Source organism: Acartia tonsa, chromosome 11, assembly GCF_053477335.1.
Source record: "Acartia tonsa isolate MP-2025a chromosome 11, ASM5347733v1, whole genome shotgun sequence".
NCBI classification, from domain to species: Eukaryota; Metazoa; Arthropoda; class Copepoda; order Calanoida; family Acartiidae; genus Acartia; species Acartia tonsa.
The window spans coordinates 24,559,922-24,576,059 of record NC_137270.1 but is presented as its reverse complement, the minus strand read 5'-3'; the positions used below and the strand labels follow the sequence as shown (position 1 = coordinate 24,576,059).

The 16,138-nt window shown below is 33.9% G+C and overlaps 1 protein-coding gene across 1 annotated transcript in view; it reads left to right on the top strand.

Moving 5' to 3' along the window:
- Positions 1 to 12,552, top strand: part of LOC145331667 (dyslexia-associated protein KIAA0319) — a 30,530-nt gene extending 17,978 nt beyond the window's left edge. The window contains exons 19-31 of the mRNA XM_080176448.1: positions 56 to 152; positions 782 to 854; positions 1,248 to 1,328; positions 1,557 to 1,674; positions 2,061 to 2,194; positions 3,829 to 3,911; positions 6,117 to 6,176; positions 7,539 to 7,598; positions 7,869 to 7,944; positions 8,474 to 8,656; positions 9,464 to 9,495; positions 10,132 to 10,231; positions 11,503 to 12,552. Of these exons, the coding sequence (XP_080032574.1) occupies positions 56 to 152; positions 782 to 854; positions 1,248 to 1,328; positions 1,557 to 1,674; positions 2,061 to 2,194; positions 3,829 to 3,911; positions 6,117 to 6,176; positions 7,539 to 7,598; positions 7,869 to 7,944; positions 8,474 to 8,656; positions 9,464 to 9,495; positions 10,132 to 10,231; positions 11,503 to 11,563 (1,158 nt within the window). The 3' untranslated portion in view covers positions 11,564 to 12,552. The remainder of the gene's footprint in view (positions 1 to 55; positions 153 to 781; positions 855 to 1,247; positions 1,329 to 1,556; positions 1,675 to 2,060; positions 2,195 to 3,828; positions 3,912 to 6,116; positions 6,177 to 7,538; positions 7,599 to 7,868; positions 7,945 to 8,473; positions 8,657 to 9,463; positions 9,496 to 10,131; positions 10,232 to 11,502) is intronic.
- Positions 12,553 to 16,138: the final 3,586 nt, after the last annotated feature.

The following is a 16,138-nucleotide window of genomic DNA, read 5'->3' as shown; positions in this document are numbered from 1 at the left end:
GGCATAATATATCTATTTACGTATGCCTAAGAAAAAAGTTGACATTGTATTGTAGTCCCTGAATATAAGCAAGCCTGCCCGACCTGCTACTAATGTGACCGGCCTTGTGGCTGGCAAGTTTGTATTTCAACTTATGGTCATTGACAACATAGGCAAGTTTATTATTTCACTAGCGAAACTACTCTATAATTTACTTTGACCGTCTGCCAGTCAGTCCGTAACGTTATGCCATGGGCGATATGTGATTTTCATGGCTGCTATTTAAGATACCAGAATATGGTTTACTTGGTCCGAAAAGCAAAGTATGTCGATATTTAACCAAGATAAGCAGAGCATGCTAATATTTCATCAAGTAAATATAACCAAAGATGACTTTAAATATTTTAATTTACAAATAGCTAGATATAAAAAAATGTATTGTTTAGGAGAAGGAAGTAGCGAACCATAGACATTGCACTTAAATATTGTCGATATTTGTCGAAAAATATCGTCCACGCTCCTCATTTATATAAAAGTGCCATTAATTAGGGTGGCTTTATATGGAACACATGCCAAAACTCTTGGCCAAGGTTATGTAATAATTGAGCAGCTTCCACAATATTGCAAATTAGCATGTAATATAACATAGAATACACTCAGTTGTGCGAAGCTTACCAATCTAAGATTGGCTAGGGAGTTTCTCTTTCGATCTCCGTGTGCTTTTGATCTCTTACTTTAGAGAATCAGGGCTTTATACATATGTACATGTGATCTACCTTTCATTCATGCATGTATTGTTTAGGCAATAATGGGACAGATACAGTAACATTTGTTATCAATGAAGACAGAAATCAAGCTCCTGTTGCTGTTATTAAGTAAATGTTATTGTATGTTAATACCCGCGACCGTGGCGTAACACGTAGCGGACTCGCTCGTTGTCGGGGAAGGGGATAAGTTCGAATCTTGGCCCTACACCGTGTAATGACGTTAAAAATGGTGCTCACTTCTGTGATGTTAGGTGCAATACATAAATAGTTAAATTTAGGGGAATGCCTTGGCTAAAAATAGGCGCAACTCATTTCCGGACAAAGGTCGTGCAATCAAAGGTTTGGTTGTCTGAAGTGCGTTTGCAATATATGTATTTCATTACGTCATAAAGCATACCTATTATATTTATCTATATTTGTATTTTTTGCACATTTGCGTGTTATGACCGTTTTCGGTCTTGTTAAATGTCAATCTTAGCATCTTATATCTTTCTAATTAAGAAAACCTGGATTGCTGGAGCATCCTGTATCAGTTTTATACTTGGATGGAAGTGACAGTTCTGATGACCTTGCCATTGAAAAGTAAGTTCTTGTTCAACTAGCGGCTTCGCCCCTAGAGGCCTATAGGTTATATTCAAATCCCCATATTTTATTTTAATTTTGAGAAGAAGTAAAAAGACTTTTTTTTGGGGTGAGTGGGTTAATTTTTTTTTGGGGGGGGGAGGGGTTAGTGTCTCAACCTTACTCAATGACGATGTAAGTTGAAACCCCCTAAGAAACTATGGCTAATCCATCAATATGTTATTGTAGATGGGAATGGTGGAGAAATGATGGTAGCCTGGCGGCTGGTAAAACTGTTGGAAGTACAAATACATCTGTCCTCACTCTGGTCGATCTTGTCCCTGGGGTTTACAGCTTTAGTCTTAGGGTAAGTCAAATCAGGGATCTTAAGGGATAAGACAATGAACTATAAATTGATATTTATCCTCAAATTATTATTCACAAAATTACCCCTACTGCAAATAGCAAGTAATAAGTTGTTGGTGAAAACATTTGCATTCACAGGGTCTTGCTAGGAGGTTGCGCGAAGCGCACCAAAAAACTGGACATCCCTATTAAACCAAAATCGAGGTGGGTGTAAAATAAGGCAACAAGGGGGTTAAATTTTATCTAACTCGATACCACCCTTTGCGGTCTTAGGGGGAAGGAGAGTAAGGGGGGGGGGGTATCAGGGGATTGAAGACCTTTATCAAGTCCCCCTACACTTACCTGCTGGTTATAGTTTAAATTGATTTTAATGATTACTTTATTTAGGTTTCTGATGGCCAAGGGAAAAGTAACACAACAACAGTTGGTTTTACAATTGGGGGAGGTGACACCGCCCGTATGGCAGAGGTTGAACTTGTTATTAGTCAAAATTTCTCAACGCTCAAACAAAGTCAATTAAGGTGGGTAGTTTGTTTTTGTAGTGCTGCTACTCTATAAGTGACTTTTTGTGTCTGTCTTTAGTATCTATATTTTTCGGCACTTTCCCTCAAAGTTGCCTACTCCTAGTCGAGTACATTACCTTTACCCCCCCCCCCCCCTAATAATTCGAAATTAACTTTAGACCAGGTTAAGTTACTTAATAGGTTTCCATGTGGAAATTATCTTTCAATGTCCAAGGGTGGAGGTATGCTCCCCAAAAAAGTCTTCAACCCATATGAAGTTTCTTTGTAAAGGAGAACAATATCGGTTTAGCGGCTGTTGAGACCTTAAGCTACACACAGACAGACATACCATACATCCTGTTACTTTCATACGGATTAACATTGGTGTATTAAGTTTTAAAAAATAGTATTTAATATGTTGCAAAATTACTAATACGGGATACTGTTTAAGTACATGCCTATATTTTCAGGACTTGATTTGATTATCTTACGGGCTAATAAAGTTGCTACGCTTTCTGAATTTTATTAAACTGTTACAGGAATCATCATATCAAGTTTTTTTATTTCAAGATAGGACAATTCTACCGTGATTAAATGAGCTATCCGTTACGGACATATCAGACCTTGATTATAATCAATCAAGATTTAAATGGGGGAGGCGGATGTGCCACTTTTTGAAACCAAAAGTAAAACGTGCATGATCTAAGCCCATAAAGGAGTTACAGCTCTAAAATTTGACACAGCAGTTGCTTTTGTGGAGAACAATATGGAACTGTAAAGAAACAGCGGCGGAACCGGCGGAAAGTGTCACGTGAAAATATAAGAGATATTTTTTGAGAGAAAAAAAGGGAGAGGTCATTTTCTAGTAAATCCCGTAAAGGTGTGTGTTATAAGGCCTAAAAATAGTAGTAGAACGATAAGGTGCTCTATATATTTGTATTTCCTATTGAATAGAACAATAGGGAAGAAATTTTTTTTTTTTTTTTTTTGATAACCGTACCTGGAATATCTGAAATTTCTATCAAACGCTTTGTTTGGCTCAAACTGACACAAATAAAAAAAATATAATTATAATAAATCAACCTGTAAAGAATGACTTCTTCCTTTGTTTAATGGTATAGATTGTTCTTAACCTTTACCTTGTACCTATAGAAAACATTATTATTATAATTATATTTTTTTTTAATTTTTGTCAGTTTGAGCCAAACAAAGCGTTTGATAGAAATTTCGTATTTTTTTTAGATAATCCAGGTACGGTTATCAAAAAAAAAAAAAAATTTCCCTATTGTTCTATTCAATAGGGAATACATATATCTAGAGCACCTTATCGTTCTACTACTATTTTTAGGCCTTATAACACACACCTTTACGGGATTTACTAGAAAATGACCTCTCCCTTTATCTCAGATGATTGAGAACTGCCTAATATTCGGCGGGAAACGGCAGTTTTCGGCGGGAGCGGCGGTTCCGCCGCTGTTTCTTCACAGTTCCATATTGTTCTCCACAAAAGCAAATGCTGTGCCGAATTTTAGAGCTGTAACTCTTTTATGGGCTGAGATCATGCACGTTTTACTTTTGGTTTTAAAAAGTGGCACATCCGCCTCCCCCCTGTCTTTTCGCTTTAATTATTTGAAAACTATTATTTTGTCTAGGAGTATACTTGATGCTATCAAAGTGTTGACAAAGTCCAAATCTGAAGTTGAAATTGTCAAAATTTATCCTGCTAGAAGGACAGGTAAACATACTTTGGCGGTTAATACCCTAGGCGATTGAGCGCGTTACATTGCAATTTAAAATGCAGTGTATGTTCAAAGGTGACGTGGAGAGGACTTGTACCCGAAGCGTCACCACGCCCCTAAAGTCAATAGTCAATACTATGGCGTTTCCCCTCCGAAGTGTCTATTAAACATGCAAAGTACAGCTGCGGCCGCCGAAATTTATGTTTTGAGATTTTAATGTTAAAAAAAGGACCTAAAAACAAAGGTTATGAAGTAAAAGAGGCGAAGGAAGCAAAATTTGACTTACTAACCCTTAAAAAGACCACCTTATTTTTTTAATCAGTTACTGACGAACTGCTCTACATCTCAATTTGTCCGTTTGTGCTTCGTTTGTTTTTGATTTGTTGTCTAAATGTGGAAGCATCCATTATCCTTATACTAAAGTCACAGGATGTTTGTTTGTGTGTCTGTACCGAAGGATCTCGCTAACCGCTGAACCGATCGGCTTCTTCTTAACAGGGATATTCTCATAGGTCCCGGGAAGGTTTTTAACTATTTTGGGGGAGGGTACTTTTTTTACGTTTCTTCATTTTAGAAGGAGAGTTCAACGCAAATATAAACGTCAAACGCAACATAGACATATTTTAAATATAAAAAAGCATTTAAAGTGCCACTAGAGGCCTCTAGGGACGTAGCCGCTAGTGACTCATAATTCAAGACAAATCCAATATATATAACTTTCTTTACATTTTTTCCTAAGAAATATATATTTAAATTTTTGAATATAAAATATTTTTCTAGCTATACAATACATTTTCATATAACCCAGGGAGAGAGGGAGGGCACATTCAACTATTAATTACACTAATTCCCAAAATTTTAAAATGTTTAATCACGTTTCAATCAATAATCATTATCTACAGAATTAAGGAGTTATTTTGTTTATCATCATTTCTATCAATTTATATCCATTGTCTTATCCCTTAAGATCTCTGATTTATTCTGAAATATAACTTTATTGATTTTCTTTAGAAGTGCCATTTCAAAAAAAAAACTTATATTAAAACGTATAAACGAAAATGAATGATGTACTTTGATATATTTTTCAAATTTATGAATTTAAAATGTGAAAAGAACATAAAGAGAGGGGTAGGTTTCTGGTAGAATCCGTAAAAGTTTGTGTTTTAAGGCTTAAAAATAGTAGTAGAACGATAATATTCACTAAATATGTGCATTTCTTATTGAAAAGAACTATAGACAAAAACAAATTTTAAAAAGTTAACATAAATTTTTATCGTTCTACTAATGTTTTTTAACTTATAACACATATCCTTTACGGATTCTACCAGAAACCTACCCCTCTCTTTGTAAAAATTTCATTGGTCTTTAAAAAAATACAGCAGATATTAGGCTTCTTGATTTATTTTTTTTCTTTTCAAGTACTATCGGAAAGAGACTTTTAAATTATTAAAAGTCCCTTAAATTAAAGAAATAAAATGAAAGGTAGATTTTTAAATTATTTCATGTTTTCTTTTGTTACTTGAACCCAGCTGTAACCAGTGTTGCGGATCCGCATTGATTGTATCCGGATCCGGATCCTTGACAATAAAAAATTGTAATTTAGAGAGTCCCGACCCGAGGGGTATACGAAAAGGGAAGGGGAGATTATGTACAATGTGAGAGAGAAGAGTGTGGGAGTGAATCAGCTGATCTTAACAAGGTTACCAGATATTTCAAAATTTGTAAGTGACATTTTATATAAATTTAGGTAGATTTTTCCATAAATTTATACCCCAGGATCCGGATCCGGATCCTTGGACTCAAAAAAATGCGGATCCGGATCCGCAACACTGGCTGTAACCAACTATTGAATTAATTGGAAAAAAATAATTGTTAATTTCAGCTGATTTTTTCAAGATTTTGTGGGGGCAACACAACCACCTTTTTATCTGCCCGTCATATATTCCTTTATATTTATTTCGTTTGTTGGCTATACCTTATTTCTGACTTGAACCCTCTATTAAGTTTATTGTAATTACGTAGAGGGTAAGAAGGAAAAATTTGCGCAAAAGGACGAGTTTAATTGAATTGATAACACAGCGATTCATCCTTTGTGAAGAGGAGGAGGTAGGGATATTTTGCAAATTATCCCCCCTCCACATATTTTCCATTTTTGTAAAACTATGGCTGGAGGCGAAACTAATTTATATTTTAATTTTTAGGACTGGCTTCGTTGATATTCAAAGTGAGAGATGATGCCGTAAAATCAAAATATATGCCAGGTATTTTTTTGTAATTAACATTTTCTGTCTGTCTGTTAGTCCGTTACACTATGTGGGAAAAGGGATTTACTCAGCTGCTTTTTAAGATGGACAGCCGAAATTATACATAAAGATTTGAACATGTGTCCTCTGTGAGTAGTGCATTAGAAAATACCTACCTATAAATGCAGATAACAAGAAGGCCAAACTCAAGGAAATTCATACATCAGAAGTAAAAAATGTACTTGAGAACCCCTCCCCCAACAGGGTACTTGGACACACACCCCCTGACATAAATAAGGAAGAAATGACACTTCCCAGACATTTTAGATCAAGGATCTACTGCAGTTCACGGTAAAATATTGCTGGTAACGAATGTTGCCAAAAATCTATGAATTTTAAAGGCTGCTAGCTGTTTTAAGCAGCATAAGAAGGACTACAAACAATCTGGAATAGCCATAAATCAATAATGCATAATTTTCTCGCAGTGCAGAGAAATGCGCGAAAAAGGCCTATTTTACACGTTTTTTCTTCAGTGAAGCTTTCCCTGTGCATCATTGGATATTGGCTATTCCAGATTATTTGTAGCCCTTCGTATACCGCTTAAAATGGTGTGCGGGTATGATCTGTACGTTCAGCCGTTAGGCAGCTAGCAGGCTTTAAAATTCATAGATTTTTGGCAATATTCGTTACCAGCAATATTTTACCGTGAACTGTAGTAGATCCCAGATCACAACTCTCACAGCTGAGATCTGGCTTCTTATTTACACAAAATTGAGGAAAATATTGATGACAAATGCCCCAGCAGCAAAAACTCACCCCATGACACAAGACATTTTTTAACTGCCCTGACAATCCAACTACATTGGACGTATTATCATTGTGGACAAAGCCAAAACAGGCTGCAGACTTTCTTAATCTTGACGAGGGTTCTACCTGAATTAACTACAACCAAATAATATGTAACTGATATATGTACATTAGTAGATACGTGTGAACGTCCTCCGATTCTTGGTTATATTTGTTCTTGATCCAAATCAGCTTAAATATAAAGATTTCTGATCAGTTGGACATTAATAATTGCCCCCCCCCCCCATATTTATTATTAAATCCTTATAATTTTGGGGGAGGGTGCCACCTACCTCCAAAGAGAAATCACAAAATATCGAATTTAAAAAAAAATATTCGTAGAGACTTGAACGCAACATAGAAATCACACCATTTTTTTTATTTTCTTTTAAAATTGGCCAATTTAATTCAACTTCCCTCTTCTTAAGTTTCCCTAGAGGCTTCTAGGGGCGTAGCCGTTAGTGAATTAAAAAAGAGGCGGCGGATACCTATTGTCAAAGAATGGAGGTAATGATGAAACAATTATTTGTTAAGGAATGGAGGTGGTGGCTGCGCTCCAACAATCCCTGGCCTCCTCACCTGATCTACTCCAGGAAATTATTCTCAAAAGAATAATTGTGACCATTAATATTTCGTAAACGGCCGAACAGTTCGCCTTAAAATGTTTAACCTAATTATTGGTCCTTGGTGAACTATCAAATATAAAAAAAATACCAGAAAGAATGTATTAACCGCTTCCTTCCTCCAAAAAAGGAGATATTTTTTCTTCTTCTCAAAACTGGAATAAAAATGGAGGAAGTAGTTTTGTGCCATTAGAGGCTAGGGTTGGAACCACTATTGAGAATAACCATAAATTTGGCTAGGCTGAGGTGCATAGTCTGGAGACAGTGTTGTGCCAGAATACCTGTGGCGGTCATGGAACCTGTAATCCGGAAACAAGGAATGATCATTAAACATAACTTGTTTCATTTATTATTCGAATTCTTTAAATACAGTTACATTAAATGGTTGCACATTTGGGGGAGGGGGCGGGGGGGGGGGTGGGGTTATAGATGGTGAAATATACTCCTCTTTTTGGCTGAATAGCACTATTTTTCTATTTTTCCTTTACAATGCAATGTAGGGAGGGAGTTTACAATGTGCTTGCCTTTGGTCTAAATGCAATTGCAGTCAATAAGTTTAATTTCCATGAAACTTTTTAAAAAGATTCAAAAGTATTTCCTGTATGGATTCGATACTGATTAATATTCGCCGAATTAAAACCGGTTCTGAGCCATACAATCATGTATCGTTTTGTATTATAAACAACTTTCCCAGAATATCAAGATCAAAATAAAAAAAATCAATACTGTCTAGGTAATCTAAACTAGTTTTTTGGTCCGGGCATTTGGCCCCTCAGGGCCAACAAAACTGAAAGGCTGTTCCTATTAGCACATCAACAACAATCTTTATGATCTATGCTGCTACAGAGAGTGTATTTGTGACCCATTCTGGATGCAGAATATTTTCTCTCGAGCTATTCTCAAATCTGAGCCGAATTGTAATTGGTCTGTGATATATGTAGCTGTGATATTGTTTGGAGGAGTCTTTACAACTTGTCTGCTCTGTTGCCTGACCAGAGGATTCAGTAGGTCGAGGCTCAAATATAACAGGTAACAATAAGAGTATGTCTCAAAAAACGCTATCACAAAAAGGACACTAAAAAAACCCAATCATTAAAAACGCCATTAATATTAACGAGAATTATTATTAAAAATGACTCAGTAACACCATTTAAAGTTAAGAGACATATGTGGTGCCTTCCTTAAAATTGAAAATAGGGATGGGGGGTGGGGTGCCCCAACCCTGTGGGGCTACTCACAATTATTTTAAAATGAAGGTGAGAGGGGGGATATCAGAAATCAAGAGGAACTTTATGTTAATGCCCCAGTAATGTTTTGTAGACTTATTATATCAAAATAATAAATACATTTATTGAGCTGCATCATTCTGAAAGATTATTTTTTTTTGCTTTCAAAGCAGAACTCTATATGCTTAGCCAATTTAATAACCATTGATGAGATCCTAAGAAACAAACATTGATATTGGATTTTTATTAAAACAAAGGTTTTGTGATTATACATGAATCTAATCGGTGCTTTCATACAATTTCCCTGTAGAGCACTGATACCTACCACCTATTATATTTTAAGAAAATAAAATACGGGAAGGTATTTCTCCTTTGCCTAACCTCTGCAGGGTCCTAACCCTGAGGAGCTACACTTTACCCAATACAATCTAAACCTACTTGACTTAAAAGTAAAAAACAAAAAAAAATAAAACTATCCAATCGAACTCCCCCTTTTTTTCAAAAATGAAAGGGAATTGAAGGTTTTCATTGTTCAACAATGTACTTTGTGGGGGAAGTACCAACTTTTCTTTACACATTTACCTAAAGTTTTGATTTATATATATTTCAGATTGAATACTGGTGAAAACGTGGAGCTTGCAGGTTTTAATATAATTTCATTTATTATACAAGCAAAGCCTGTTCTATAAAGCTTTGAAATAATAATATCTCTGTTTTTTTTGTGTAGGTATTTAAATTGATATTTTTCAAAAATTATTTTACTATGTTCGTTGCTTATAAGCCTTTTTGTTTCATATGAAAGAGGCTTATTAATGACTTATTATGAAATTTTGATGGTTAAGAGGAGCATGCCAATATTTCATCAAGTATGCCAAGCTAAAATAGAGAACTCAATCGGATAAGCAGTTATTGAAATCTTAAGCTACAGAAATAAATACCTTGATCCTTATATAAACGTAACAGGATCTGTGTCTTTCTGTGCGTACCAAAGGATCTCTGTAACCGCTGAACCGATTTGGTCCTGGAAAGGTTTATAACTATTTTAGGGTAAGGTTTCACCACACCCCCATTAGAAATTACCCCCTAGAATAATATGACACCCCTCATAGGGTCTCTAGGATCGTAGCAGCTAGTACTTCATATAATAAAAAGGATATATATAATAGGGTTGGGCCGGATATCCGATGTGGCCGGATATCCGGTCATTTTCAATATCCGGTAAATTGCCGGATATCGAACGTTGGCCAGATATCCGGCCCAACCCTAATATATAATTAGGTCGTGCAGAGTTACTGTCCTCAACAACAGATACAGAAGAAGAGGAAATATTATATGAGGCTGCCAAGAGGAAGAAATACAGCAAGAGACAACCCCGCAGGAATTTCTCTTAATTCTAATTAAAGACCAATCATAAAATATATCTATAATACAAAGTAGTACGATATCTGTCTGTCTGAAGCTTAAGATCTCAGTAACTACTGAACCGATTGGGCTCTACTCTTCAGGGAATACCTATACCTACTGGTCCTGTGATGGTTTTAAGCTATTTTCTTGGGGGGGTGGGACACCTCTACCCCCCCCCCCCAAAAAAAAATGAAAAATACCCCTCCTCCCCCAAATAAATAAATTTATTTTCTTTTAAAATCTAAATAACACAAAAATAGGTTGATCAAACCTCTTGGGGCAAAGCACCTAGAGGCTAGGGGCGAAGCCGTTAGTATATAAGAAAACAATATCTATAAATCATGGAATGGACAAACGGACAAAATGATTTATAGAGCAGATGTTCAGTTCTCATAACAAAGAAAAAAAAGGAAAAAATCTAAGTAAATCGCGAAACCTTTAAAAAAAATATGATTTATGTCTTTAGAAGCTTTACCGACAGACAGACGGACTCTACTATTTATAGATTAGATACGCACATTTCATCGGAATCTTCACTAAAATTTTTAGTTTTTTTTCAATAGCGGCCTAGAAAATCACATTTCCCCCATAGCGTTACGGACTGACTGAATGAATGGACAAACAAAGAATAGCTTGAAACCAAACAAAGACCGTTATCTAAAATTAAAGTTACCTAAAACCACTCATTGACAAATGTAAAGCTTCCCTAAAATAGAGAAATAAATCGGATCATTAGTTCTCGAAATCTTAAAACCTTTACTACCTTACATAATAGGATGAGAGGAAAGCTAAAAAGTTTTCGATAAAAATTTTTATGTTTATTATCAGGGGTGTATATTATGCAAAATTCACCCTGCTAAAGGGGGAGGAGGGGGGGGGGGTAAAAATAATAAAAAATGAATGGTTGGGGGAAAAAAGGAAAAAATTAGGAGAACATTTTTTAAATTTTTCTCCTTTCCTTGGTGTAAAAAAACTAAAAGAATATGCGAGAGGGGGGATAATATGAATAAAATTACGAGTTCTGTAAATATTTTTCCATTTTTTACCCTTCCTTGCTGAAAAAACCAGGAGGAGAAAAAAAGTTCCAGCAGGGAAAAAATTAATCTTGTGCAGAATATAAATACACCTCTGTTTAAAATTAAACTGAAAACGTTGGTTACTTTATTTTAACCTTAGAATTGTCAATGAACACAAAAGCAATTATTTTGAAATAATAAGAATTGAGAACACTAGATGGTTTTTCAGACAAACGAACGGCACAGCATCAAAACTGAAAAAATCCAGCAGAGATGAAACTTTTGCTTGAAAAAATACATCCATAAAAACATTATTTGGTAAAAAGTGAAATTTTAAAAGTTCAAATCAAATAAAGGATTTTATTACATACTACTGTACTTAAAATTAAGTATTAGAAAAAGCATTCAAAGATTTATATTTCAACTATCAATCGTGCTAAAAATTAAGTCAAAAAATTGTGCATTATTTTTATTTATAAATTGACTGATTTTTAGCATCAAAAGAATGTTAACATTCTTAAGATTTTTTAGCATTACTTTATTATAATGTACTTAAAGAAATAATAAATATATTTAAAGGATAAAATAAAAATTAAATTTTTTAGGATTTACCAGGAAAAGGATCTATTTTAAACCTATTATTTTGATAGGTGAAAAATGTTGAATAAAATGTTTCTTTTACTTGAAACTTAATGGCCAACATCACTCAAAATATTATTGATAAATTCCTTCATGGAAAAATATCTTGCAATTCTTGTAGTCATTCTAAATTTTAAATCTATCCAATCAAATATAACTCTAACTATGAATTGTAAAGTACTTAAAAATATAAAGGGGTAGTTGCACGAAGTGCATTTAAACTAAAATTTAGTGAACTGCATATTTTTCTCAGTTCAATAGTTTAAACTACATCTATAGGACATATATTTGAAAGAATTTCATAGAAATATCAAGACTTGAAAACCATATTTTTTGGATAAATGAAACATAAGTGTTTGTCCTGTTTTCACAAAATAAAACAGCATGATGGCTATTTTGGTGGTGCCAAATTGATTGGTATTTATTTAATACAAAATTATATATGTTAGATGGTATTCTTGTAACATATGCTTGTAATCAAACTTGTTAAATGCACTTCATGCAACTATCCCTTTAATAGTATTAAAGTAAATCATGATATTATAATAAAAAAAGAAATATTATTTTAAGCAAAATATTTTTGTGCAACTAAAGTTAAAGTACAAACTTAATTTTTATTGATCATTAAATATTTAACTGGGTTGTTCTTTTCAAAACATATTTCTAATTTTTTATTTTTGCCCAAAAGGGGGACTAAAGGGACTATTTTAGGTTCGATTATGTATTTTGCCATATTTAGTCAAAAATGCTTACATAACAGACCCTTTTCGACCTGTGAAACTCTAGCTTTTTAAGAAACCATGCAAGTTTCTTAAGTCTAAAGATGTCTTTTCTTGTGATAATCTTGACAGAGTTATGGCTAAATACAATACCGAACATATAATTAATTAACATACTTTATGAACGAACTAAACAACATCCAGCAGTGTTTAGAAAAATATACAATCATTTGCTATCGTTCTTGCATAGTCCCCTTTAGATTTGGTTTAAAATTATGCCAGTTTTGAAAAGAAGAACCTATTTCTTAGTTAAAGAAAAAAAAACAGTGAGAAATTGTTATTAAGCAGATAATTTCGAAATATAACTTACATGATTGTATATTGTGTTTTATTTATATGTTGATCGACTGTGATTTTAGAATATGTATTCAATTTATTTTAAATTTTTAGTGGATTTTTATCTGTAAAGTATATTTTACTATCATTTAATTAAAAAGTAAAATATTTGGGTATTTGAGCTTAAAACTATTAGGTAGATGTTTGGCAATTTTTGTCAGAAAATTTTGATGTTACTGCAGTGGGGAGGCGGATGTGCCACTTTTTGAAACCAAAAGTAAAACGCGCATATTCTCAATCCATAAAAGAGTTTTAGCTCTAAAATTCGGCACAGCAGTTGCTTTTGTGAAAAACAGTATGGAACCGTGAAGAAACGGCGTCGGAACCGCCGCTCCCGCCAAAAACCGCCGTTTCCTGCCGAAATTTTGTATTGTCTTTTTTTCGCCAAATTAGACAGTTCTCAATCATCTGAGATAAACTTTTTTTCTCATAAAAATTACTCTTATATTTTCACGTGACACTTGTAATATTTCAAACATGTCAATACCTGTTAAAAAAAGTGTCAAGTGTCTATTATGGCGAGAAAAGGCAAAAAAAAATTAAGGCGGTTTTCGGCGAGAGCGGCGGTTCCGCCGCCGTTTCTTCAGAGTTCCATATTGTTCTCCACTTTAGCAATTGCTGTGCCGAATTTTATAGCTATAACTCTTTTATGGGCTGAGATCATGCGCGTTTTACTTTTGGTTTCGAAAAGTGGCACATCCGCCTCCCCCCTTTAGATACCACCCTTTGAGTGGGGTGTCCCTTTTTTAATTTAGATGGGAGCAGGGGCATAAGGCAATCGGGGGTGTATCATCAACTGCCCTTAATTTTGGTGGGGGGGGGGGGGCGGGGGGGGGGGCAAACCCGCCTAAACCCACCTTTTGCACGCTTATGGAAATTAAAATAAAAATTTACATAAATTCTAAAAATATTTTTAAAAAATGTTTGGTAAAAATAATTGATCTCATTTTTAGTGTTTTAGAAATTTACGTGACACGGGAAATATATTTTAAGAGATTGGAGTCCATTTGGATCAAAATTAATTAAAATGGATTCAAATAAATCATAATGACTTAACATAGGTCTTGGGATTGTTTTGGTAAAATTAATCATTGTATTTAAGTTTTTTATGGTTTAAAACTAATTTTTGATTTCCTGGCCCTTTTTACGCAGATTCCCTAGACGCTAGGAGCGCAGCTACTGGTATATTAAAATTGGCCTTTGGTTCTATTTTTGAGACTTTCACATAAAATGGCATTATTAACTTCTTTTAGACATAATGAGATAGGTCTATTCAAGTTTGTCTTAGCGTAGTTTATCTAAAAAGGCTATTGGGATCAAGTGCAGTTCACGGTATAATGTTCCTGGTAACGATTATCTCCAAAAATCTATGAATCTTAAAGGCTGCTAGCTGCCAAACGGCTAAACGTACATGTCGTGCCCTCAGGGAAAGCTTCACGTATGAAAAAACGCGTAAAATAAGTCTTTCGCTTATTTATTTGCAGTGCGAGATAACTGCTTTATTGAGCTATGACTATATAATATTAATTTTTCGGTTAAAATATTGTTCGAACATTTTCTGTACGTTCCACACCGTTTGGCCGTTAGCAGCCTTTAAAGTTCATAGATTTTTGGAGATAATCAGTACAACGAACATTTTACCATGAACTGAACTAGGTCCAACAATTGCTAAGTAAGCAGGGTCTAATTTTATATCACTCTTATTTTAAAGCTAATTATTTCTATACTATGTCAAGTTTTATATATTGTGATTTTATTTCTTTAAATTGTCAAGTATTATTATGTTATCATTTTAATGTTTAATGTATAAAAATTAATTATATCAACAATTAGATTTTTTCTTTTGGAAGGATCAAAGTTATCTAGGAAGGGAGGTGACATTGGACTGTTAATGCTTTTCTATAATTAGGGTCGGTCCGTCCGAGACAGATAGCTTTTTTCGTTAATTTAGGCATGTTAGAATTGTCTTACCGATTTTAAACTTTGAATGGCTGTAGTAGTTAGGTACGATTTAGAAAGCGTAGCAACTCTATAATCATTACCAGAATGTCCGTACGTCAATTTTAAACATGTTCAATTTTCTACTTTTTAACAACAAATTTTTATGTCCTCTAATCATCCGTTTTATCTGATTTTTGGTATATGGATTCCTGGGACAACAAAGTACAATATTATAAGCGAAGCAACTCTATAATCAAGTCATAAAAATGTAAGTATGTCCATAATCATTATCCTGTATCGAGCAGTTTTTCAAAAAACTTAGTTACTATTTTGCTTCGACTCTTTTACTTTTATATATATGTGTTAATGTCCGTTTGTCCTACCGTTTCAGTGCTTCGCTTTTATGGATGTTGTCATCCTTGTTTCTATCACAATTAAGTGCGTTCATCAATTTATCAAGCTACCTATGACAGTATTTTGCATATGATAATTTTTGCACTTAGTATAAAACTTTTTTTTATATACATTTTTGAATTGATCAAAGGTCGTCCTATTTTAATTTTTCTAAAAATTTATATGTTAGATGTCCCTCCTTTTTATTAGCGAAGATACTCTAAAATCAAATTTTTCTGTCATTCAGTCCGTAACGCTATGGGAGAAATGTGATTTTCTCTTTTTTGGCCGCTATTAAAGATAGACTGCTGATTTTTTATAGGCAAAAATATACTAAGCAAAAAGGTAGGTAGGTACTTTCTAAATGATGCGACTGAAAATCTCGAAAAGAAGGTGTATTAACTTTTTTGCTTTTTATTTAAGATAGCTAGCCGGTTCTTTTAGTAAGTAGTAGATGTAAAATTTTTCATAGAATTCAGATATGCAATCGGTTTTTTTGTAGACCTCTTATTTTTGAAGTAATTTAAGTTTTTTAAAAAAATAATTAAGTCGGTTTTAAGGTACTAAAACGCATTAAAATAAAAGAAGAAAATTGCCAGTATGAACAAAAATAGTAAGATCTTTAATTTGACACCTTACTTTTAAAATTCTGTTGAGTAATTATTGAAAAAATCTATTTTTTTAACTTCAGTTTAATAAAAACTTTAAACCTAAATATTTTCTCAAACAGACAAAAACAATATGGGTTCATATATACCTTTAAAATCAGAAAAATAT